Source organism: Nyctereutes procyonoides, unplaced genomic scaffold (assembly GCF_905146905.1).
Source record: "Nyctereutes procyonoides isolate TBG_1078 unplaced genomic scaffold, NYPRO_anot_genome, whole genome shotgun sequence".
NCBI lineage: Eukaryota > Metazoa > Chordata > Mammalia > Carnivora > Canidae > Nyctereutes > Nyctereutes procyonoides.
The window spans coordinates 450,204-471,494 of NW_026575155.1; the positions used below are offsets into that span (position 1 = coordinate 450,204).

At 42.5% G+C, this 21,291-nt stretch overlaps 1 protein-coding gene across 2 annotated transcripts in view; it reads right to left on the reverse strand.

The window, feature by feature from the left end:
• Positions 1–21,291, reverse strand: part of APP (amyloid beta precursor protein) — a 264,416-nt gene that overhangs the window by 3,063 nt on the left and 240,062 nt on the right. For both annotated transcript variants that reach the window (XM_055313495.1, XM_055313494.1), the window contains 3 exons: positions 16,684–16,737; positions 10,412–10,512; positions 7,549–7,695 (listed from right to left, as the gene is read on the reverse strand). In XM_055313495.1, coding sequence (XP_055169470.1) covers positions 7,549–7,695; positions 10,412–10,512; positions 16,684–16,737 — 302 coding nt within the window. The remainder of the gene's footprint in view (positions 1–7,548; positions 7,696–10,411; positions 10,513–16,683; positions 16,738–21,291) is intronic.

A 21,291-nucleotide genomic window follows, 5' to 3' on the forward strand; every position in this document is an offset into this window, starting at 1 on the left:
TATATGTGGAATCTGAAAAAAATCAAACTCTGATAGAGAACAGACTGGTGGTTGCCAGAGGGGGCAGTGGTGAAGCGGTGGGGTGGGAGCGGGGCAGAAAGGGTGAATTCAGGTGGTCAGGAGACACAAACTTCCAATTATAAGGTAAATAAGTTCTGGGGGTGTAGGGACGGCATGGCGACTATAAGTTAACGGTAATACTGTACTGCGTATTTGAAAGTTACTAAAAGAGTAGATCTTGGGGCGCCTGGTTGGCTCAGCCAGTGGCACATGTGACTCTTGATTCCCGGGTGGTGAGTTCAAGCCTCATGTTGGGTGGGTGCCTACTTAAAAAAAAGAAAAAAAAAAAAGAAAAAAAAGAGTAGACCTTAGAAGTTCTCATCACAAGGAAAATAACTCTATGTGAGGTGGAAGGTGTCAACTACACTTACTGCGGTGATCGTTTGTTTCACAATACATACAGGTATCAAATCATCAGGTTGTGTACCTAAAATTACCGCAGTGCTCCATGTCAGTTGCATTTCAGTAAAACTGGAATGATCTGGCTCCCCCGTGGTCACTCCGCCCCCCGCGCAGGAGCTGGAATCACCACTTTCCAAAGCTAAGCCCAGGTCAGCCAGGAGAGGAGGATGTACAGCCCCCCACTAAGTGCGGGATTCTTAGGTTCCCATCCCCAGAACGATTCCACTCCACGGCCTTGCCCAAGCCGCCTGCACCAAGCTGCTCCCAGTGCCAGGCAGGGGCACTTCCCCTTACATTTTTTTTTTTAAGATTTATTTATTCATGAAAGAGAGAGAGAGAGAGAGAGAGAGAGAGAGAGAGAGAGAGAGAGAGAGAGGCAGAGACACAGGCAGAGGGAGAAGCAGGCTCCATGCAAGGAGCCTGACATGGGACTTGATCCCAGGACCCCAGGATCACTCCCTGGACCAAAGGCAGGTGCTAAACCGCTGAGCCACCCAGGGATCCCCCTGGCACTTCTCCTTAGAACAAAGCCACCAACGAGCTGCTGCCAAGCAGTCCCCAGAGGACACTGCACCAGCATCGTCCTTACGGGGCTAATCACAGATGTTTTCCTATCCCCGCTCTTCCTCTGACCCGCTGTGTTGTCAACAAATGAGGTCACCGTCCTTTAATTGGCAGTTGTGTCATTAGCCACGGGCCTGTAAGTTCAAACGCCGTCACTAAAGATCGGCACCAATAATGCAAGATTTCATTCAACTCTCCCAACCTGCTCGCCAGGAAGCGGCCCGTCTGGGGCACGACACCACGCCACCCTGGGCATCTTTTTGTTTCTGTGTCACCTTTTAACTGATATTTCAAATAGTGTCAAGATGGGGAGAAAAAAAAAAAAGTCTTGCTGAGGAGATCCAGCGCAAAGCTGCTCCGTTTGTGAGCACAAAGTGCTGCGTGACCGTCAGGGCGTTGTGTCCGCATGTCCCCCTGGAACCCCATCAACCCTCGCACTGGCTGTCAACTGTCATCTGCGTTCATCAAGGTCAGGGGAACACCCGGCAACTTAATGGTTTATCTCCTCTTCAAAGGCCAAAGCCAAATGCTTCACACAACCCTGCAGAAATGTGAGGCTGAGGCGGAAACCAGGCATCTAACTTTTCCTGTCCTCCTGGCCCTTTTCCACCTGCTAATCCTCATTATCTTTTGCTGCTGGGAGGGCAGCTCAAGCCTCACTGTTCCTGCAGTGGGGAGGCTTAGCCCTCAGACCTGAGGGCTCAGGAGCTGCAAGACGAGGGATTATTTTTACAAAATGGTGCCCAAGGAGCTTGGGTTGTATCCCTTTATCCTGAGCCCTTTGAAAGCTCAAGGTGAAGCACTGAGTACTCACAACCATGGATAAACCTACCACTAGACAAGAGCATCATGTAAGGGGGAGGCTTCCTCCCCAGCGGGGTGCAGGGATAGGTCCTTCATGGATAAGCTACTGCACTGGTGTGGGCCACCGTGCGAGGGACGGGCCACTATGGTGCATGCAGGGCTCTGGCATGAACACCTCAATATCATTTCCTTTCGAGCAGAGTCAGGAGAAGTTGGAGCCAGTGCTGCCTGTTCTGGAAGGAATGAGGGAAGAATGAATCCTCATCTGCCCACAGGAACAGTTCCAGGCAGGAACACCGGTCACTGGCTGAGGTGAAAACACACATGCACACACGCCCTCTGCACACACCCTGTGTCCCGAATTTCTGGGTGAGATCTCATCCATAAGTGGTCCTGAGTCTTCATCAGGCTCTAGGTACTGTGCGCTGTGTCTTCACAGGAGACCCCAGGACCCTCCGCACGGCACTCCGGCTTGGCTCCAGCTTTTATTCCCCTCACTATATCCAGAGGAATTTACAGCTCAACTGTCAAGACTGCAGAGATGAAATTGTGAGTCTCCTTAGTTTCTAGTTCCTCTGAATCACATCGTCTCCTGGTGTGGGGGCGGTAAGCCCATGAATGCCACGTTTTAATATTCTTATGTGGAATAACTGGCAGGATGTGTTACTGGGTGTCTCTTTAGTGCACGACGCTGAGATAGGCTGAACCATAGAGTCCTGGCCCCTAAAATATTCCACTTCAGGGCATCTAGGTGGTCAAGGAAAGGAGAAGAAGATAAACCACACTGACTTAATACGTGCTCACAAATGGATGATAGTACGACCAACAGGGGAGCTCGTACAACGGGAAGGAAAACAAAGCAAACATTAACCAGGTGTTTGGGCTATTCACCCCACCTCTAACCCCCCGGGGCTGGGTTTTGTGTTCAGTCCTGTACATATTCATTTTTTTTTTAATTTTACTTACTTATTCATGAGACACAGAGAGAGCGAGAGGCAGAGCGAGAGGCAGACACAGGCAGAGGGAGAAGCAGGCTCCCTTTGGGAAGCCCAGTGCGGGACTCGATCCCAGGACTCCAGGATCACACCCTGAGCCGAAGTCAGACGCTCAACCACTGCGACACCCAGGTGCCCCTACATTCCTTTTTTTTTTTTTAACTTTTATTTATTTATTTATTTATGATAGGCACACAGTGAGAGAGAGAGAGGCAGAGACATAGGCAGAGGGAGAAGCAGGCTCCATGCACCGGGAGCCTGATGTGGGATTTGATCCCGGGTCTCCAGGATCGCGCCCTGGGTCAAAGGCAGGCGCCAAACCGCTGCGCCACCCAGGGTCCCCTACATTCCTTTTTTTAAACTGTGATTCCCCCTCCTTGTAAGTGGTTCACTTGTGTTTGCTGCCCATGGTCAGTGACCTTTCAGGCAGCCAATGGACTCCTCTGCTGTGCCTTCATCATCAGCGATCCCTGACACTGGCCTCTGACCTTCCAACATTTGCTGTTTGCTTCCAGCCACGAGAGATTCCAGGTCCAGCCACACTTTTCTGTACCCCCTGCTTCCCATTTAACCTGACCCTCCTGTCCAACTGTCCCACAACACCTATGTTAGTGGTTGCTAGGTGCCTCCATCCCTGCGGGTCAACTTCCCACCAGGAAGAAAGGACCCCTAAGGACGCATTTGTATAATGCTACCAGTATGACGGCCCATTCATCAGGGAAAGTCACATGCTACAACGCTGTGAAAAGCTAACTGGCAAGTCTCTTCTCATTGAGATCATTAACCTGATGGATGGGGAGTGAAGGATGGAAGATTCCTGATGTTCCAGTTATCAGACCTGTGAATGGAAATGTTTTTTATACTCTATAGTAAAAGGAATTTGTGCCACTCCCCCAATTTTTTATTACTGAGATATATTTGACATATAACAGTATGTAAATTAGGGTGTACAACACATTAACATGATACATTTATACTTTTTAATACGCTTGTCAGGGTAGTGTTAATTAGTACCTCTATCAGGTCAGAGAATTATCCGTTCTTAGGCTTTCTTTTTTTTTTTTTTTAAAGATTTTATTTATTCATGAGAGACACACAGAGAGAGGCAGAGACGTAGACAGAGGGAAAAGCTCCCCTGTGGGGAGCCTGAGGCGGGACTCATTCCCAGGACCCCTGGATTACGCTGAGCCGAAGGCAGATGCTCAACCACTGAGACACACAGGTGCCCCTGTTCTTAGGCTTTCTTATTAGTATTTGGAATAATAAAGTTCTAGCCTCTTGGCAAGTTGATGATTATAATACAGTATTGGGGTCTATCTTTTGTGCACTAGCTCTCTGGGCCTCACTGACTGCTTGTTGCCAGCTTGTGCCCTTAAACATCTGTCCTGTCCCCTCTTGGCCCCTTTTCAAAGGTGAGGTCTCCATTTAGGAGAAGTGGTGGAAAGAGCTATTCACGCGTTGTTGAATATTCAATGTCAATCGACATCAGTGTAGAAGAGACCCATCTGCTACATAACAGAATCTGCTAGACTGCAGCCTTCCCAAGGGCGGGGACGGTGAACAGCACCTCGGAGGAAGTTCTGGTCCCGTGCCACCCTACGTGCTCAACACACAACTGCACAAAGCGATGCTTCCAGAAAGGAGAGAAAGGAAGGCCTGGAGAGGGAGAAGGGGGTGGTTTCCAGGCTCCCAACAACATCTGCACTTTCAAGAAGGAAGTGAGAAGAAATGAGGAAAAGAAACATAATACAAGGAGGGCATTCACTCTGGAGAAGTTTCTAGATGTTCTCAAGTAGTGAGTGGAGTATCAAGAGAAGAGCTGATAACCGTCCTCCCGACAATTCTTCTCCTTTCAGGATGCCTTCTGGCTTCAAAATGAAATTTTTTCTTTCTTTTTTTTTTTTTTTTTCCCTAGGAGCTACATTAAAGTGTCAACTTATTCTCTGACAAGGCTTTAAAAGGTAACTAGTTCTCTTGCAGACAAGGGATACCATTTTCTACACTTTACAGCTGGCTCAGACCGGTGACTGAGAAGAAGGAGAGTGATCAGTGACTCTCAAAAGTGACTGTATGCCTGATTCAGTTGGGAACGTTTTCAACACTCAGGTTCTAAGCCCATTTGGGAACTGTCTCCTTAGGTCTGGGGTGGGACGTGGGGATGTGTCCTTTTAAATAAGTAGCTGGTAAGTCTCACGCACAACCATGGCAGCGAGTCTACTAGAGAAACCTTGCTTTTCTGCCCAGCATCTCTGAGCTCTGTTACAGGCTCAAGTGTGTCCTCCCCAAATTCATGGTGAAGTCCTAACCGCCCTGTGCCTCACAACAGGACTGTATTTGAAGACAGGGTCTTTAAAGTAGTAATTAAGGTTAAATGAGATCATTGGGGTAGACCCTAATCCAATAATACTGGTGTCTCTACAGGAAGAGATCAGGACACAGACATGCACAGAGAAAGGATGACGTGAAGGCCCAAGTAGGCCACCTACAAGCCAAGGAAGGAGGCCTCAGAAGAAAAATCAAACCTACAGACTAATCAATCGCAGACCTGTAGCTTCTAGAATTGTGAGGAAATAAATTTCTGTTGTTTCAGCCACCCCGTTTGTGACGTTGCTGTGGCAGCTCTAGCAAACCAATAGAGGCTCTTTGGACTTTGGCATCCCAAACAGGCACTTGAATTGATAAAAAGGAAGATGCCTCTTGGGAGGATTTGCCAGTCCAAGGCCATTAAAACCTACAATTACTGGTGACAGATGGTGACTACATTTATTGTTCTGAGTGCCGTGTAATGTACAGAACTGTCAAATCACTTGGTTGCACACCTGAAACTAACGAACATTGTAGGTCAACTAAGCTTCAACTAAAAACAAACAACTCCCATAAAATATATTAAAGAAATGAAAGGGGCTTATTAACTATTCAAGTATGAAAACATTTTTTTTTTTTGCCCAAATATGCAATGGGAAAAAATGTTTTGAGTGATTGAGAAGTAAACTGATGCTAACAATGATCCATCTTTTTCAAAGGACACGAGCTCAGAAATAAGGATTATAAGAGCAACACCCCAGAGTCGGTGATGCTGTCATTGCTTACTTGATGTGCTGACAGTCTAGGCTGTCAATCGTTCTGTTCTTTTACATCTTGCTACCCCCAGCACGTCCACAGCAGTACGGACAGGGAAAAGAAGACTCAAAACCAATTCCATCAGCAGATCCCATCAACAAGCAGCCTGGAGAATGTTAAGAGCTGAACGCGATGAGGTTTCTGGCTTTGCCATACATTTATTTAAACGTTTCCTGCCTTTCTCTGATCGAGAATGGTTTGGAGGACATTTCTTCTGGGGCGACGGCGGGTAGTGAGAAGTTTGACTCACTGGAAATATCTGGACTTTTCTCTGGCCGAAGACACATGGTTAGATATGGGACAATCTGTATTTGGACCTTGGCCCTACCTGGTTCAACAACAGGTGAGCAGCTGCCGGCTGTTTTCTCATCTACCAAATGAAAAGATCAATTTGACTGATCACGGAGATCTCTTTTGGTTCTAGAAAGTTCTAATACTTCTTAAAACATATTAAATCACTTTCTCTAAGAGTTTCCTAAAAAATCATAGGGGCGCCTGCTTCTCCCTTTGTTGTCCCCACCCCCAACGCCGCCCCACTGGTACTCTCTCAAATAAATCAGTAAGATCTTAAAAAAAAAAAATTACACATACTATGAGGCTTACCCACCCACTCCCCAACACCAGAACTGCATTTTAAAATACATGAGGGGCGCCTGGCTGGCTCAGTCGGTGGGACATGCAACCCTTGATCATGGGGTTGTGAGTTCGAGCCCCATGCTGGGTGGTGTTGCGATTACTTAAAATCTTAAAAAACATAAATGCCTAAGAAGATCTTATTTCTAAATCTTATATTTCAATATTTTGTGTCATGGGTTTAAGAAGTCACATTTGAACCTTGTAGCTATTCTATTTTGTTGGTGTAACTCATGACTTCCATGCTGTACACACTCATTAGTCATATGCTGGCCTGTGTGGACAAAGTCTTGAATGTAATCATGTGGTAATGGTGACTGTCACTTGGTGAATCTTCTCTCCAGCTCCAGGGCAACTATACTAACCCCTGGAAACGCAGACATTTCAGGCAGAAATGCAGGTAACAGGCTGAACAGCTTGAACAACCCTGCAGGTTCTGCTCGACTACTATCATGTGATTTTCTAAGAAACTTTAAAAGGTAAGACTCTTCACTGAAAATGAGTATTAATTACTACTCCCTGGTTTTACTAAGAAGTCAGAAGTCAGACTCTTTAAGACAAAAAAAAATTAGGGAATGAATGCGCTTATGGTTTTTTTTCTTTTTTCTTTTTGAAGCAGACTTCCAGCTTCTATTGTTTTTTTCTTTTCTTTTAAATGGTTGAGGGTAATCACAACATCTTTAAGCCAGGCATCTTCATTAGTTATTATTTTGACATTTTGATACAAGTTCTAAGATAAGCTGAGGGAGCAGCACACAATCCAATGCCTTGATTATAGCATTTTTAAGTCAGGATGAATGAAGACCAACACAAGAAAACAGCTGCCAAACTTGAGCACCACGCAGGAATCTTGATTTTTTTTTTCAAAGAATAGCTACTTAGGGATGATTCTTAGTTTAATGCCAAGCAAAATCTCTCATGTAGTCTTTCTTGCCCTCTCGCTTGCAAACACACAGCCATAGTCACTTACCTCCACCACACCGTGATGAATGGACGTGTACTGCTTCTTCTTCAGCATCACCAAGGTGATGACAATCACTGTTGCTATGACAACACCGCCCACCATGAGTCCAATGATGGCACCTTTGTTTGAGCCCACATCTTCTGCAAAGAACACCTTGAAAACAAAACAAAACAAAACAAAACAAAAAAAGGTTTGCAATTGCACGAGAACAACTGGATGAGGAATGTGAAAAGTTTCAGTGTGGATCTTATGCAGTCAGTTTCAGCTGGCGGTGCTCCATTCTTCGGTGCATTACTTGGGGAAAAAAAAAAAAACCCACACATTCCACCTACTAACAATGACACCTGCAGTGTACAGAATGATTCCCCAGTTCTGGGAAGTCTGCTTTCCACCCCACTCCCTCATGTTCCTAGAAAGGCTAAACAGTAGCCAAGAGGAACCTGAAACCCTCTGACAGGTGGAACATTTGGTGAGAGGTGGAGTGGGGATCTACCAAAGGCTGTAAAGGCACGGACTGTGCTTTTGAAAAGAGGCCCACTGAGGTACCTGATGCATGACCACTCCACCTTAGGTGTAAACCCAGAGATGTCCTAATTTCCTGAGATGGACATCAATACATAGAATAAAGCATCTGAGACAAAAGAGTTCATCTGAAGAATACAGACATCTTGTTACCTACTTTTAGCCACGATCCTTCAAGAGGACAGTACTGAATGAACCTCCAGAAGTTTAATGCTTAAAAAAGAGTTTTTTCAAAGGGAAGAAGTAGTAGGCGACAAGATAAGAATTTTAATAGCCATACAGAACTCCGGCTTGCTTACACCTTTCTCCAGAAACCCAACTAAACCTGTTGTTTTACTCTTGCTCTTTGTTTGAATTGAACATAAACAATTTTGGAAACAATGTCAGAGATATTTGTTCAATCTGATAACTTGGCCGCACAGCATTCCTTCATGTTGTTCATAAAAGCAAGTCACTATTTTTCAACTTTACATACCTAACTGGAATTATAAAAGCATGCTGTACTTTTTATAATCCTGTTATGTAAGGAGATGATCTTATGCCAGACCACCTGGCTTAACTACTACTAAACATATACCACATTTATTATATAAATTAATAAAAACAGCTCCCTAAAGAAATTCTTTCAGTCTAATCTCAACACAGTAAAATGACTGGATTTTCCACAGTGACAACACGAACATCCTAGTGATCTGAAAAGGCAATATAAAATACAGCAAATAGGGCCAATTTCTAAGAGTCTTACTCAGGGTGTATCTGCAGCGAAACGAGAAAGTTTTCATAATTATTCCCCTTTCTCAACAAATATGCTAGCTCAACATATTCATAAAAAGCAAATCATTAATTAGCTAATGATAAAAATGTGAGGTAATCAGGAATAAATGCAAGTCTGGACATCTTCCTGTGTCTTTAAGAAAATACTGTAATTTTGTAATATTCATTGCACTAATTATAGTACATTATCTTATCAACTAGCTCAGTAGAGGGAGCTGATTCTCCTAATTGCTGCCCTGCCATTAGTCACTGTCGTATTATAGGAGTTAGCATAATTGTGGAGATGAGCTTTTATGACACAGGCTCCAGAAAACGCAAATCCGCATGTTAATCTTCAGCTCCGTGTCCCACAAGCCCCTAACTCTGGAACAGCTACCTCAGAGTTTTTTTTTTTAACCTCTTCGGCATCGGCCAGATCAAGGGTGCCCCTGATTTTATATTAACTGAGACTGGATTAACCTGCCAGTGAAAATCATGCTTCAAAAACCCAAAATGTTCCTGTACAGAAAAGATTATGGGAGTTGAAATGCAAATCTGAATCACAGGCCAGTTTTGGATTTGCTCCAATTATTGAGAGTGAAAAGACACATGCACAATTGCACAATATTTCACAGACATTTCTTCTGCAATTTGCTACTTGGATTTAGAAATTATATTTATGAATATTGGAAAGATATTCTCTCCCTTGAAAAAGAGCATGAATGTTCCCCCCATCCCCACCCCCAGTGCATGATAAACATCTGACAGCAGGTACTTCTCAAGTATTATTATTGCGAAGAGAATTTATTACCATTTTTTGGTTGACTACTGAATATGCAGTAAAATTGTCTTCTTTATTAATTTAACCCACTTACTATGCTTACTGATAAGACGAAAGAAACCCTAGCATGATGCAGGATTTGATTTATCTGAAGCATCTGGTAAAAGATTTCATAGAACTACCGGAGCTGCCTGCAAAGGGGATGGGTGCTCTTTGATTTGTTCTGATTCTAACATTTGGGGGAAAACACAGGGGGCAGGAGGAGATTCTGTCCAATAAGGAGGCTGCTGTCTTCCTTGCCCAAATCTTTCAAAGAGCAACCCTGCTGGGAACATGGAGTCCTGTGCACCTCCTTGCCTCCACCTGCCTTGGTAGAAACCCAGAGATCCTACCCCCGTGGGAGAAACTAAAAACATGGGTGCTGGGGAAAGAACTCAGGAAGGAAGGGAAGAGGGAGAGACGAAGGGGAACAGGGAGACAGTTATAAATGCCAACTCCAAATCCACCTCTTTAGAAGCCTGACTTCCTAGAAAATAGCGTGGAAGTTTAATTAGAGCGGATATTAGAATATAAATTAATTCCACTCTGAGCCCTGGGTGGGCTTTGCTGCCTTCCAGACATAAAGAACTATTCTATAAGGATCCCCCTTTTTCTTTTCTGTGTTTCCATGATGAACCCTATAATAGGCAAAAGTGTTTTATTCTTGTTTTTATCTTTTCCTTCACTGGATCTCTGGCACAGCGTGAACAAGCATTAACAGGTCATTTGGCAAGGCAAGCAGAGTGGCAGGAAGAGGTGAACTACTTTACATACCAATTTTTGATGATGAACTTCATATCCTGAGTCATGTCGGAACTCGGCATCCATCTTCACCTCGGAGATCTCTTCCGTCTTGATATTTGTCAAGCCTGAACCTGCATTAATCCATAAGCATCACACCATGAGTAAATGATGCAGGACAGTCAATTCATTTTATCTGTAAACACTAACGCTGTAACACAAAGGCTACCAAAACTTACTTTCTAAGTCTGGAGTGAGAGGAAACAGATTAGTGACTTTCTTCGAGAAAACTGACACCAGGGACACCTGGGTGGCTCAGCAGTTGAGCTTCTGCCTTTGGCCCAGAGCGTGATCCCAGAATCCAGGGATCGAGTCCCACGTAAGGCTCCCTGCATGGAGCCTGCTTCTCCCTCTGCCTGTGTCTCTGCCTTGCTCTCTGTGTCTCTCATGATTAAATAAATAAAATCTTAAAAAAAAAAAAAGAAAACTGACACCCTGTATTTAAACCCTTAACCACTATCTATTTTAAAGAAAAATAAATTAAAGATTAAAGAAATCCGAAGTTAAAGCTTCTACTGCCTTTAGACACATGTTGTAATTTTTTTTTTTTTTAAATGGGGAGAACCAGAAGTTAAATGCTAGTTGGGAGGTTGGCAAAGATGTGTTCCCAGAGTATACTGGCTTGTTTTAGGGGCTTATTGTCTAGCCTATTCTAGGTCTTTTCCCATGTGTTCTCATTCTTTCAGAAAAAAATAAAAAAAAAAGCCTTTAAAAAAGAGCATTAATTACCTGGTAGAATCAAACTGCTACTTTAGGGCTTTGTTCCAATTACAAATAAATTACGTTTGTGTATCTATGCAGTGAAGCATTATAAAAATCATATTTATTTAGTTAAGTGATTTAGTTATAGATACAGAATTAATTGGTTCATCCACTGAATAAAGACTTGCAGTCCATAATTCTAGAAAATGTTTCTGTGGGACTAACAGAACTTATAATTTACTAACTCCTCCTTCTCTATAAATTGCTACAGGAGTCTTACACTAATTGTTACAATAAATTTCATTTTTCAAACAACAATTGGAAGCTGAAACACAAAGCGGCAAGGCCATTTTTGAAACAAGACCTGAAAGCACAATATACAAATTATCAGGTTCCAAGCATTTATGTATCAAAAGTCATAGTTTTAGGATGAGAAAGGCTAAGATCCCATCTCTATGGTATTCCCACCCAGGGCCAGACCCTCACTCAGCTCCTAACTGGAGAAGAATCTCTCCGCTTGCCTCTGTTTTGGACAGCTCTGCCTCTGCCTACAAGAATGATGGTCTTCCTGCAAGCCCACCTCAGACCCCCTACAGCATCCGCTCTTTGAGCCTGTTCCACGCAGGGCGAGCCAACACCTCCCTTCTGCATGATAGCCTTGAGCAGACCAGACAGTCAAGGAGAGGCATTGTGTTCCTGATGGTTCTCGCTCAGGCTACAAGTAACAACACCAGGTCCTTAGCTCCCATTGGACCTAATTTCTTGCACCTTGTCTAGTCACTCTTACAGCCTGGTCCACAAGGTGCTGTGAAACTGGTCACACATCTGGCTGAAACTGAAAAGCACAATGTCCACAGCATAACCGTGTGCCAGTCTAACAGCACAGCTCACACAAAAAGGAGAAGTTGACAAGACCGTGGGTGCCTGTGCTGGTTTTGACAGATCCCTGATTCCTTGTCCAATTGTTCACAAAGCTTCCATTTAATAACTCATCCGAAAACAGAGCCGAGACCAATGTCAATCCACACCTAGTCTGTGGACTGTCACCCTGTCTTCTCTCCTGTCCATCTGGCAGAATGAGTTTCTTCTCCCTATCTTCCCAGCTCTCCCGCTCTCCAAGGTCCACAAAGATCATGGAGGGCAGTTCAACAATTTCACCCTCAAGTTCTCCTAGCCTCCAATTTGTCTGGGTCACAAGGACTTGGATGTGGTAGAGAGGGGTTGTAGATTTAAAATATATCCACAAATTTATTAATGCTCCTCCTTTCCAAAGGTGGGACTGAATTCCTTTCCCTCGAGTGTGGACTGGATGGAGTGTCTTGCTTCTAATGAACAGACAACAGAGAAAGTGATCCTGGGGGACTTCTGAGTCTAGATCAAAAAAGGCACTGCAGCTTCCTTCTTGTTCTCTCTCTCGGGTCACTTGCCCTGGGAAAGCCAGCTGCCTTACCATGAGGACACTCAAGCAGCCCTACAAAAAAGGTTCCCACGATGAGGTGCGGTGTCCTGCCTACAGCCATGTCAGTGAGCCATCTTGGAAATGGACCCACCACAGTCAAGCTTCAAGTCTTCAGATGGTTGCAGCTTTAGAGGATGTCTTGACTGCAACCTCCTGAGGGACCTGGGGCCAGAAGCACCCAGATAATCCATGCCTGAAATACTGATTATTCCAGTAATTATAAGCAACTAAATGCTTGTTGTTTTAAGTCACTTAGTTATGGAATTATTTGTTGCATTAGCAATAGAAAACTAGTACAAGGAGCTAGCTAGTGCTTTCTTTTTTCATCTTGATCTACTTTGGGCTTTCATTTCTTTATTTCAAAAGATCACTCTCTTTAATATATAGACACAAAGGCAGAAGCACAAATGGGACAGTCTCCCCTTGTCTCTCATCTTTTGCTGGGTCCTCTCACTAGCTGTCCCTCACCCCCTGACCCTGTCCCAAGAGCTCTTCTTTTTTATGTTCTTGCTTTGAAATTATTTGCATTTTCTCATCATTTTCAACTCACTCTGAGCTCTAATTTCCTAACACCATGTCACTATGTTTATTGAGCTGTGATACTAATGCTCTGCTATTTGTCATTGGTTTTATTTATAAAAATATTATTTATTTATAAAAATATAGATTATTTATTTAAAATGTATATATTAATCTTTCTATAAGCCCTTTTCAACCTGAGAAGGGGTTGTATAACCACAGTAATTTCTTTATAGCTCATCCTTTTGCTGTCATCAGGATCTAGCATTGCAACAGTTAAAATTATATTTCGAGATTTTAATCAAAGTCTCTTTGAATAGTCTTTTCTTTTAGATTTGTGGGACCAACGATTACTTCAAAAAATAGGAGCTCTCCATTCAAAATTATAAAAGCCCATTATTTCAGAAAGGAGAGTGAAATACTTTTGGTACTCAAAATTCAAATTCAAAAAAACAAAACAAAACAAAACCAAATTCAAATTCATGTAACAAGTCAGAACAACAGATGATTAATCATAGCGCAATAGTTTGCAAGACTTTCAGAAGAAAGATCTTCTTAATTCATTTGTGTGTAGCATGTATAATCACTTAGTGAAAGGACTTTCTATACATGAAGCAAATCTCACTAAAAGGAAAGAAAAATAAGCTTGCATATAGCGAAACATCATCAGTAATAGGCTCATATTGCATGTGATGAAATGTGACATGTAGATTGAAATACGTCGCAGGGACCTTTGCGTACAGGCTCGTCAGACATGTTTTCTCAATTGTACTGATTCCATTCCAAGCCCTCTAGTTCTCTATGCCATGGTAAGCGAGCAGAATCTGTTTTCTTTTGAGCAGGGAGGGAGGCATGTCCCTCATGAAACCTTTTACATGGCTTGGAGTCAAGGACTTGGTCTCCTTTATGAGGACTGCAGAAAGGTGATAATAACTTATAGTGGGAAGGGTAGCTTTCCTCCCCCTGTGAAGAGCTTGCTAATGTATTTTTCTTCTTTATTCTGGTCAAATGTGTAACTTGACCTCCAGAACCCTTTCTTCCCTGGAAGCAAGCAGGGGGAGTAGCTGTAATGACTGCCATGCCCAGAAATCCTCCCTGCTACCACTGTTTTCCCTACTTGACATTACATTCTAAGTTACAGTGCCCTGGTTTTTCAAAGTCTAAAGATATAGTTTGGCACACTGAACACAAGCGTGCAGTCTCCTAAAGAATGATGTTGGAAGAACCAAAACTAGTTCTATGAACGTAGCAGGGAATTGGTCCAATACGGCCGGTAACCACAGAAAAAGAGCGTATGTCCTACTACTATATATCTGGCAAGTAAGAGCTATTCGTAAAGTAGAGTCTTCCTCACTTTGGATCTGATCATTCTTGCTTACGTATGGCCTTCTTTTATTGGAGAAAAAGTACAAGAAAGCAAGCTAAGCCCAGGCCACGCTCCCGTCTTTGAATCCTTCCCCTCTTCTTTGCCAATGGATGAGTCTCAAATTTTTTGAAATGCTTCCCTGAAGCTCATCTCCCATATGTGCCTGGATTAACACACCCTCAGTGAGTGGCCCATCTGCTTACATCACAGACACCCTGGTTTGTACTTTACGTTGGTTTGTATTCCTCTGCCTTTCTAATTCCATCTCCTCTTTTAAATATGCTAAGTGTGTTCCTTCTATTATACATACTTCAAGCTCCTGAGAATGGGGAACTTATCATTTTATTTCTTTCCACCCACCACAGCATTTAATGCGTTGATCTCTGTGAAATACCAAAATGAAATATTGCTGTTATAGAAACATTATTATTGTTATAATAAAGACCTTGGATGGCTTCTTCCCCCCACATAACAACTCTACTTTCTAGCTCTTCCCTTAAAATAGATTGTTTTGGGGGGAAATGAATGGAAAAGTTATTTTCATGTTAGAGTTTTTTTTTTAAAAAGGGGAAAAAATCAACTTTGGTGGTTGTCAAACCCTGCCCCCCTCATATTCCAAATAGAACATATTAGCCTAGAGGGCCCAAAGAAGGGACTTTATAAAATTGGTTGTAAGAGTGCTTCTAATTCACTTTTTATTCTTGTAGGTGAAGAGCATCTCTTCCTTAAAAGTAAAATAGAAAGTGGCATAAAAAAAGGCCCAAGGCAAATGATCATCCTGAGCTGGTCTCAGTAACTCTTAGAACAGAACTGACCCCTTAGCCTTGAGTTCCACCATGGGCTGAGCAGGATGGGGATGTCATTTGCTCGTTCCTTAAAATTCACTTGCATGACAATGGCAATAAGGAAGACATTAGGAGAGCCCACACTGTGTCTGACTTACTATAATGCAAGTTCCTCTGAAAAGCCCTAAAGGCAGAGATTCATAGAACCAACCAGAGCAGCTGTCAAGATGTGTCACACAGAGTCATGAAGATGCCATAGGGCAGATTCGGAGTTCTCATCAATGACTGTGGTTGGAGATAGAAGGGGTCTGAGCCAACACTGGCAGTGTGAGGGGCAGGGTCTGTCCTTGGCAGGCTACCAACTGTTACCTGAGCCAGGGACCTACCTCCGTGTGTTAACATCTTCAAACATGGTGAAGTCCCTATTCCTTGATTATTGCACAAGGCCATTACGAGGATAAGGAAGGAAATAAATTCCGGAAGGTATACTTGTTTGTGGAGCTAAGTTTCTCTAGAATACACAGCTGGGTCAACTCTGTAACTGCTGTCTTTGTTTCATGGAAACCAATGGCTACCATTAGTTGGTCAAAATTGTGCATAAAGTCAAAACCAGGTTCATGTGTGCTTCAGTCGTGGTGTGACATTATTTTAAAAACAGTTTGAGATATAGACTAGATACAGAAAATGGAGCAAAGTGTACTTCTTAATGCTGGGGAAACTAAAAAAAAAAAAAAGAAGTGTCTATTATAGTGTTAATGAGAATTTTAGGTGATTACAAAAAATAGAAGACTGGTACACAAAACTATGCACATATATCCTTTCTGTCAGTGTAGTCACTCATGGAGAATACATCCATACATCCATACAACCCATGAAAGAGAAAATGCAAATATTTCTAGGTTCTAGAGGTAGGCCCATTCTGGTATTTTTAGGAATTCACATCTATGTGAGGAACTGATTGAAGTTTGAGCCCAATTCAGTCAGAAGAGGACCCGTCTGCATACCAAACAAGAAAGGAAGAAAGAGGTATTCAAAGCAGAGATCAAGTTATCACCGGATAGAATCTGCATCTGTGTGGCTTTCCATTTTTGAGGACACAGAGGTCTAAATACTCTTCTCCACTTAAAAAAGGGGAAAAAAAAAAAAAACCACCCCATAAGCTGGAAGGGCTCTCTTATTATTTGAAAAGGAAAGCTCAGAAAGAAAATAGATTACCTAAATAGGAACTTGGAAAATCAAGTGTAAGGAAAAAGCAAGGGGAATCTTTGAGAAGTCTGGTTTCCAGGTCCTTTCAAATCCTCTCTCCCTAACTGCAGTGTAGACAGGCTAATCACGAAGAGCGGGGGGGGGGGTGGCGTTGGCTCAGGCTCAAGTGCAAGATGCTGAGAGGTAGAAAGTAACCGGGTTATTATACCTGGTCGGGTGGTCAGTCCTCGGTCGGCGGCAGGGCGGGCATCAACAGGCTCAACTGGGCACAGGGAAAGCAAACAAGACAAATCAAGATGGTGAGTTGTGGCTCCTGAACACAGAGCAGGGAAAAGCATGTGAAATACATAGGTTATTTAAAAAAAAAAAAAAAAAGGGCAGCTGGAAGAGAACCACCAGTGAGTTAATCCTGAGTATCAAGGAATAGGAGCGGTACCACTTCAAAAGGTTTACCACTACTGATGGGTCAACCTTACTAATAAAAGTGTTCTAATAAAAGCACTCACCAGGACATGCAGCAACATCAAAGAGGGGAGAGGGGAGTGTGGATTTGCTGCTCCCTGAGTTTAGAGATGGTTTCTTGGCTTTGATTAGAAATAAAATACATTATACCCAGCCTGGTGGAAAGTCTTGACGATACCTCCCTTTACAACTGTCCAATCTTATCTTATTTTACAGTTAATTAACTACAAAAGGACTCCATTAAATCCCCAGGGAGAATGCAAACATGAGTTCATTGGGAGAGAAAAGTTTCACCACACAATCTGCCATTTAGTGCATAAAATTTTGCTCCCATTTTGAGGGTGAAAGAAGTCAGCTAGAAAGTCAGTCTTTCTCTCTCTAGTTTTAAAGGCTGGTAGTTACTATTTTAGTAGATGACTTAGAGTTGAAAACATGTGAAATGTGAGTATTTCTTTTCATATGTCTCACCTTCCACAATTTTTCCTTTGTGAATATTCTGGGCTAGACCCAAAAGAACCCGTGCAGGCGGCATAGGGTGCCCGCCTTTGCTTATCATTAGCTGGTATTTCCAAAGTGCTTCTGAGTCTCAGAAACTAGAACTTGAACTTAGACTGGTATTTGAAGAAACAGGCAAGGGAGAGAACCAAAGCCTTCAGGATTAAAAAACGGGCAAGAGGCAAATGAAGCCGAGGAAGGGGAGAAGCCCCTTGCATAAGGCCTGGGAAATAAAAGATAAGAAGGTAAGCAAAGGTGAGCAAAGATGTTGGTGGGAAGAAAGGTGTGCTCGATGGGATGGTTTCTGGAACACCAGTTTTAATAAAACCAGACAGCTTACTGATGTACACAGCTCAGGCACTGCAAGGTGGGATTACAAACCCACATCGATCCTGAATGTCACACGTTGGCAGAAAAGTGGAGAAGAGAGTGGCAGGAAGTCAAGCCTTCAAAGTATGGAAAAATCAGGCTTCTGAGAATACTAAGACATTTGGATGCATGGAAAGAGCAAGGTTTAGTCCTTTATCATGCAGACTGGCAGCATGGCGGAGAGAAGAGGGTGGAGGCCTCTATACCCAACATTGGCAATGTAAGCAACCTTGGCTGAATGACCACTTCTGAGGCTGTTTCTGCATATGTAAAATAGTATCTTCTAATTGCAGTGAGAAACAACAACAAAAAAAAATTTAAGAACTGTTTTGGAAATGCTCAAATACTATGAAACTGCACTTACTAAATATTCCCTAACTATTGCTGAGAAGAGGACTGATTGCTAGTACTTTACTGGCATGACAGATTAAGACATACTTCCTTCTGTAACTCATGAATACATTTGAATGATATAGTTTCTCTGTGTTCTACCTTTCTTCCCATCTGCAACAGTATTTAGTGAGAGACCTTCCTTATTCCATGTAAAATAGAGTTAACAGAGGGATTATTTTATTTTTCAAGAATTTCTTCACCAGAGCTCCAATGGTGCTTCAGTTGAAGATGAGCATGGAGAAGCACTCTCCTGGAGCAAAAAAGTAACTCTAAGTGGGGATCCTATCTATCAATGGCTAAGCTATCAGGAACCAAATTTGACTCATGAAGGAATCAGTAGGTAATCTGTGGTTTAAATGCAGGCTGAAGAGCGGGCCGTTGGTCCCAGGGTCCACTTTAATGCCATCACTGATTTACTCTGTGATTTTGGGCAAGCCACATTCTTTCCAATCCTCAACTTTGTCATAAGTAAACAGGGTTTTTCCAGGGCTCAAACGTGCACACATATGCACAAGAACCTTACAAATGATAAAGTACTATTCCACAGTTACTTAAAATACAGAAAAAGCATCAAATGTACAGACAAAAAAAAAGTCCGAAAGATATTACCACAAAAAGCTATCAGTAGTTCTTTCTAGGTGAGGAGATCATTTCTAGAAGTTTCTCTGCCTTTTCTTCCCAGTGTGCATGTTCATTTGAAATTTGAAAATAGTAATAACAGCTTTTCCTTTTTAGGAAGATGAAACAATTAATAGTTTTATTGACTTAAACCCTAGCCTGCTTTAACAGTTGGAGGCTGATTCAGTATGAATTAATATTCAAAAAATAAGTAATTCTTGTGTTCAGTGAGCAGACATCAATCAATTTTTTTTTAAAAATTATGACATCATTGCCAAAAATGAATATACATTGACAAGACAGAGAGGTGCATTATTTCCCAGTCCAACACAAATACTTCCCAATTTTCCAAATGAACTATTACTCGTTGAACCAGAAAGTAACTTAAATATAGTGTTTGAAACATTTTACTCTAGCTGTTTAGTAAATTAAAAATAGAGGAGGTCATCTTAAAGAGTTAAGATAAAACTTAAGTAGAAATGTGTTATTCCCATGCCTTCAATAGCTTTGACTCAAATGTCTCCTTAGGAGAGGAGACAAACTGATCCAAATTCTGGGGCTTCTGAGTTTGTTCTGTTGTTCCTTATAACAGACCAATTCTAAGCTAAATGCTGCTTAGCACAGCCTGCTACCAGGCTCAAGGCAATGGAGGAATCAGCAGGAAAACAGTTTTACACATGCAGAAAACAGGCCTGAAGAGGACATTATTTAATTTCAATTTCAGCATTTATTTATTTTTAAAAAGGCTTTAAAAATTTATTTATTTTTTAAAGGATTTTATTTATTTATTCATGAGACACAGAGAGAGAGGCAGAGACACAGACAGAGGGAGAAGCAGACTCCCTGTGGGGATCCCGATATGGGACTAGATCCCAGGACATCAGGACCCCAGGATCAAGACCCGAGTTGAAGGCAGACATTCAAGCACTGAGCAACCTAGGAGTCCCAAATTTATTTGTTTTAGAGAGAGATAGAGAGAGCATGCAAGCGGGGGGAGGGGCAGAGGGAGAGGAAGAGAATCTCAAGCAGCCTCCCTACTGAGCATGGAGCCTGACATAGGGCTCGATCTCATGACCTTGAGATCATTACCTGAGCGAAAACCAAGAGTTGGATGCTTAGCCAACTCTGCCACCCAAGCATCCTTCATTTTCAGCATTTAAAGTGATTTGGTCATTGCTTCTTTAGTAGGCTAATTAGAAATATACCAGAGGACATCTTCCCCTCACAATTATATACATATTATAAGACTTGTTATGCCTCTTTGAGAATATTATGGTATTTCCATGCATGTATTCTATACAAAGAAACTGACTGTTGGCCACCTTTTGGCTGGCCTGCTTAGCAATCATGACAAAGCAGAACAAACACAAATGCCTTTAGCAAGATGACTTCACAATCTAAGAGAACAGCAGTTTGATAAATAACAGCTTCACTTCAGTTTAGCCAGTTAAGCTTTGTGGATCTGAAAAAAACCACAGAAAATCCCCCAAGGCAAACTGTAGCTGGCCAAATAGCCTAAAATATGGGAAAACTGCGATACGCTCAGTTTTTCAATAAAAATTAAAAGAATGCTTGGGATCCTCATCAAGCATGGACTCTCTCTCTGGACTTGGTGGGCTCTTCTTAAGAAAAACCAATAAATTGTTGGTGAGTGTGTTTGAAGCTATGATGATGAGGATTGCATGAAATGAAAGGGAATCCTTTCAGAATTTTAGGTATTTTCAATATTCTGTGTGTGAGATATTCACAGGTGGCAAGGTCCCGGGGAAAGGGAACAAGGGGAGGAGATGGGGAGGGCAGACAGGAGATTTTAAGACTGTGTCATTATATGGTTTACTATAGTAATTAATTTTTTTAAAGATCTTATTTACTTGTTAATGAGAGATAGAGAGAGAGAGAGAGAGAGAGAGAGAGAGAGAGAGAGAGAAAGAGAAAGAGCGTGGCAGAGACACAGATAGAGGGAGAAGCAGGCTCCATGCAGGGAGCCTGACATGGGACTTGATCCCGGGTCTCCAGGATCAGGCCCTGGGCTGAAGGCAGCGCTAAACCGCTGAGCCACCTGGGCTGCCCTCGTAATTAATTTTTAAGGATACACTGTTTGGGTCATAGGGTGATTCTCCCTGGGATCAGCTGGTAAAACCTCTCTAATAAGATCTTGGTCCTATAGAAAGAATGAACAAATGAACAAACAGACAAAAGAAAGAAAAGAAAGAAAAGACAGGAAGGAAGGAAGATAGGAAGGAAGATAAAGGAAAGGAATGAAAAGGAAGGAAGGAAGGAAGGAAGGAAGGAAGGAAGGAAGGAAGGAAGGAAGGAGAAAGAATGAGCTACGCTAAACATTTACTGTGTTGTAGATACTTTAAGACCTTTTCCTGCCATCTCCATCAATGCTCATAGCTTATCTCTGAATTAGGAATTATTATCACCTTTGTTTTGTAGACCAGGAAAGAGCCACAGAGGCTCTCTCACTTGCCCACAA